General features: G+C 33.8%; 1 protein-coding gene across 1 annotated transcript; it reads left to right on the top strand.

Annotated features, from left to right (window-relative positions):
* On the top strand, nt 1-3,114 carry LOC145128866 (lactate/malate dehydrogenase family protein). The gene is made up of 14 exons (XM_079063647.1): nt 1-260; nt 343-436; nt 849-935; nt 1,016-1,100; nt 1,184-1,365; nt 1,442-1,512; nt 1,642-1,732; nt 1,818-1,892; nt 1,981-2,082; nt 2,167-2,289; nt 2,389-2,457; nt 2,584-2,652; nt 2,721-2,774; nt 2,876-3,114. The coding sequence occupies exons 1-14, from the start codon at nt 94-96 to the stop codon at nt 2,927-2,929; spliced, it is 1,323 nt and encodes a 440-aa protein (XP_078919773.1). The 5' UTR covers nt 1-93; the 3' UTR covers nt 2,930-3,114.
* The last annotated feature ends 418 nt before the right edge of the window (nt 3,115-3,532 follow it).

The following is a 3,532-nucleotide window of genomic DNA, read 5'->3' on the forward strand; positions in this document are numbered from 1 at the left end:
AAAATCCACGTTAATCCGTTTGAAGTTAAACCTCTCCCCTTCATCTCTTCCCTTTGTTTCTCCCTCCAAAAGTTTCTTCCTCACTTTGCTTTCATGGCGGTGACAGAACTAGGCCATGCTTACACAACGACTACCTTCAGTAATTCGCGCTTCCTCACTTATGTCTCATCGTCCACTCGTCTCTCCTATCACCGCCGCCTGAGTTATCGGAATCTCCCTCGAACTCCAACTACTGCTATCCGTTGTTCAGTTACCTCCGAGTAAGCTTCTTTCTACTGTCACATGTAGTAGGATTTTTAGGTGACTTTTGTTGATAATCTGTGTTTGTGCTTAATTTTACAGCCAAATTCAAGCTCCGGTTGGTATTGATGCGAAACAAAAGCCTGATTGTTTCGGTGTATTCTGCCTCACTTATGATCTAAGTGATCTGAAGGCTGTAAGTTTTCGACTTCCGTTCCTTGCTATTTTCATAAACCCTCGGCCCTTAAATCAATTTCATCTCCTGCTTATTTCAAAATTTGACGTACATTTGATTTTCCTCAGTTACTCTTGCAAGTATTAGATGATTGTTTGTTATTACCTAGTAATAGATGAGGATTACAGTGATAATTTCATTTCCGGAAAAAGTCTTAATATCTGAATTTTTACATCTAGGTAAATCTGAACTTCCATAATTGCAATGAATATAACTATTGTGTTGATGAATAAATATGATAAACAAACAATTAAAACATTGAATATCCGTCCTTACTTTTTGATTCAATTCTCTACTCCCTCTGTCCCAAAGGCCAAATCTGTTATTGTACAAGTTCTGATGTATTATGTTCTTTGCGGATGCACATTTTCAGGAAGATCAAACAAAATCATGGAAGAAAATGATTAATGTTGCAGTCTCAGGTGCTGCTGGGATGATATCCAATCATCTACTCTTCAAGGTAACAAATTGTTTCCCCTTTTTGGTATATAAAAATCTAGAACCTCTGAGATCTTTACATATGTTGCATTAAAATCACAGCTAGCATCAGGTGAGGTTTTTGGCCCAGATCAACCAATTGCCCTCAAACTTTTGGGGTCTGAACGATCATTTGGAGCTCTTGAAGGTAATGACTAGTCTATATCACTCTTATTTAGTATTAGTTATGTCCAAAACTTCATGATGAAATGGTAATAACTAATAACACAGGAGTGGCAATGGAACTCGAGGACTCTTTGTATCCATTATTGAGAGAAGTAAGCATTGGCATAGATCCATATGAGGTATTTGAAGATGCAGAATGGGCTCTTTTGATTGGAGCTAAACCTAGAGGCCCTGGAATGGAAAGAGCCGATTTGTTAGACATTAATGGCCAAATCTATGCTGAACAGGTTCTTTTAAATCTTTTCCACTTCACTCAAATTTAATTTCTCGAAAATCATATAATTTAAATGGAATTTATGATAGGGAAAAGCTCTCAATACTGTTGCTTCACGTAATGTCAAAGTCATGGTGGTAGGAAACCCTTGCAATACCAAGTATGGAATTTTAACTCGGCTTTTATATATTTTTTTATGATGAATATGTGAAATAATAATAATAATAATAATAATAATAATAATAATAATAATAATAATAATAATAATCTTATTGTATGTCACTCGCAGTGCTTTGATTTGTATGAAAAATGCTCCAAATATACCTGCAAAGAATTTTCATGCTTTAACTAGACTAGATGAGAATAGAGCAAAATGCCAGGTATTAAACACACCATTAAAAAAGTAACTTTAACCAAGTTTTAAAATATATACACAACTTTTTAATTCTTTATTCTTTTATGCAGTTGGCTCTCAAAGCTGGAGTTTTTTATGACAAAGTCTCTAATGTCACCATTTGGGGAAACCACTCGACTACTCAGGTAACCAAATGAATTTTAATTTTAATTTCTTAATTTATTTTTTAGTGTTGTGTTTTATTTGCTGAAAATGTAATTTGTTTTTTTTTAGGTTCCTGATTTTTTAAATGCTAAAATACATGGGATTCCTGTCCCGGAGGTTATTACAGATAGGAAATGGTTAGAAGAGGACTTTACAAAAATGGTTCAAACGGTAATAGTAAATTAACTTTTCTTTATTTTTATATATTTTTTTATATACTTTTTAGTAGTGAATGTTGGAAAATGTTTTTTTTAGAGAGGTGGGGTTTTAATTAAAAAATGGGGAAGATCTTCAGCTGCATCAACTGCTGTTTCTATTGTGGATGCAATAAGGTCTCTTGTAACACCCACACCCGAAGGTGATTGGTTTTCAACTGGAGTAAGTTTCACCGACTTTTGGTTTTTACTTTTTTTTTTTTTTTTTTTTTTAAATATTAAAATAGTTACTATGCTAATTTCTTACAATTGTAAAATGCAGGTTTATACAAATGGAAATCCTTATGGAATAGCAGAAGATATTGTTTTTAGCATGCCCTGTAGGTCCAAGGTATGTACAAATGTTTAAATCATAAATTAATTTAGATATTTATTTATATTGAATCATACAAATGGGAATCCTTTTTGTTTTTTTTTTATGAATTTAAAATTTATTAAAAGATTATTTTAATGGTAGGGGGATGGCGATTACGACCTTGTGAAAGATGTCATATTTGATGACTACCTTCGTAATAGAATTAAAAAGGTACTCAAAATCTTTCCTATTTACACTTTATAACATTTAATGCTAAAATTTGGATTTTTTTTTTTTAGTCGGAAGATGAGCTGCTAGCGGAGAAGAAATGTGTAGCACACTTAACAGGAGAGGTAAGTATCGAAATACTTAGGGTGAAATTAACATTTTTAATTTGTAAAATGTAAAATCATAACATTATTTTGTTGTATTTTTGTAAATTTTAATTTTTCAGGGAATTGCGGTATGTGATCTACCCGAGGATACGATGCTTCCAGGAGAAATGTAGAAGGCTACAGTTGATCAAAACTTCATCTTCTTTTCATACAGTGATACTGAGATCTGTGGTAAACAGAATTAGAATCATGTTTATGAAATGTTATTGAACGATTATAGTTGCCAATAAGGGCCAATTGATGCCATGTTATTAGTTTGAGGTTATTTATAATTATGTTTAACTCCTTTTCCCTCTCATGTCCTGTCATCTTTGTACATGTATGCTATATCATTACCTATATGTAAGAGATTTATGCTTTGGTCCACGTCGATGAGCTGTTTCTGTCCTTGCTTATCTCCCCAATAGAATAGAAAGACGTAGTCGGCTATTTTTAACGTCTACGACAGTGAGCAGCTTGGGTGCCTCCTTGTGTCACCAATGTACCTGCTTGCTTACCATCATCTTCCAATTAGAGGATTGTTGCCGCCCATAGCTTCCATCATACTCTTCCGATCATTAACAAAAGACTTCACGGTGGTTTTCCTCTAGACTTGCCACCTCCTGGTTTATAGCCTTGCCAGTTGCCACTAGACACGTTTTTCCACTGATATACTATACCACCGCCTCTCTTGTTTTTTTTACTTTATATTTGAAAAACGCTCTTCTACTTCACAC

The sequence above is a fragment of the Lactuca virosa genome, chromosome 8 (assembly GCF_052849685.1).
Source record: "Lactuca virosa cultivar CGN04683 chromosome 8, Lactuca_virosa_CGN04683_v6, whole genome shotgun sequence".
NCBI lineage: Eukaryota > Viridiplantae > Streptophyta > Magnoliopsida > Asterales > Asteraceae > Lactuca > Lactuca virosa.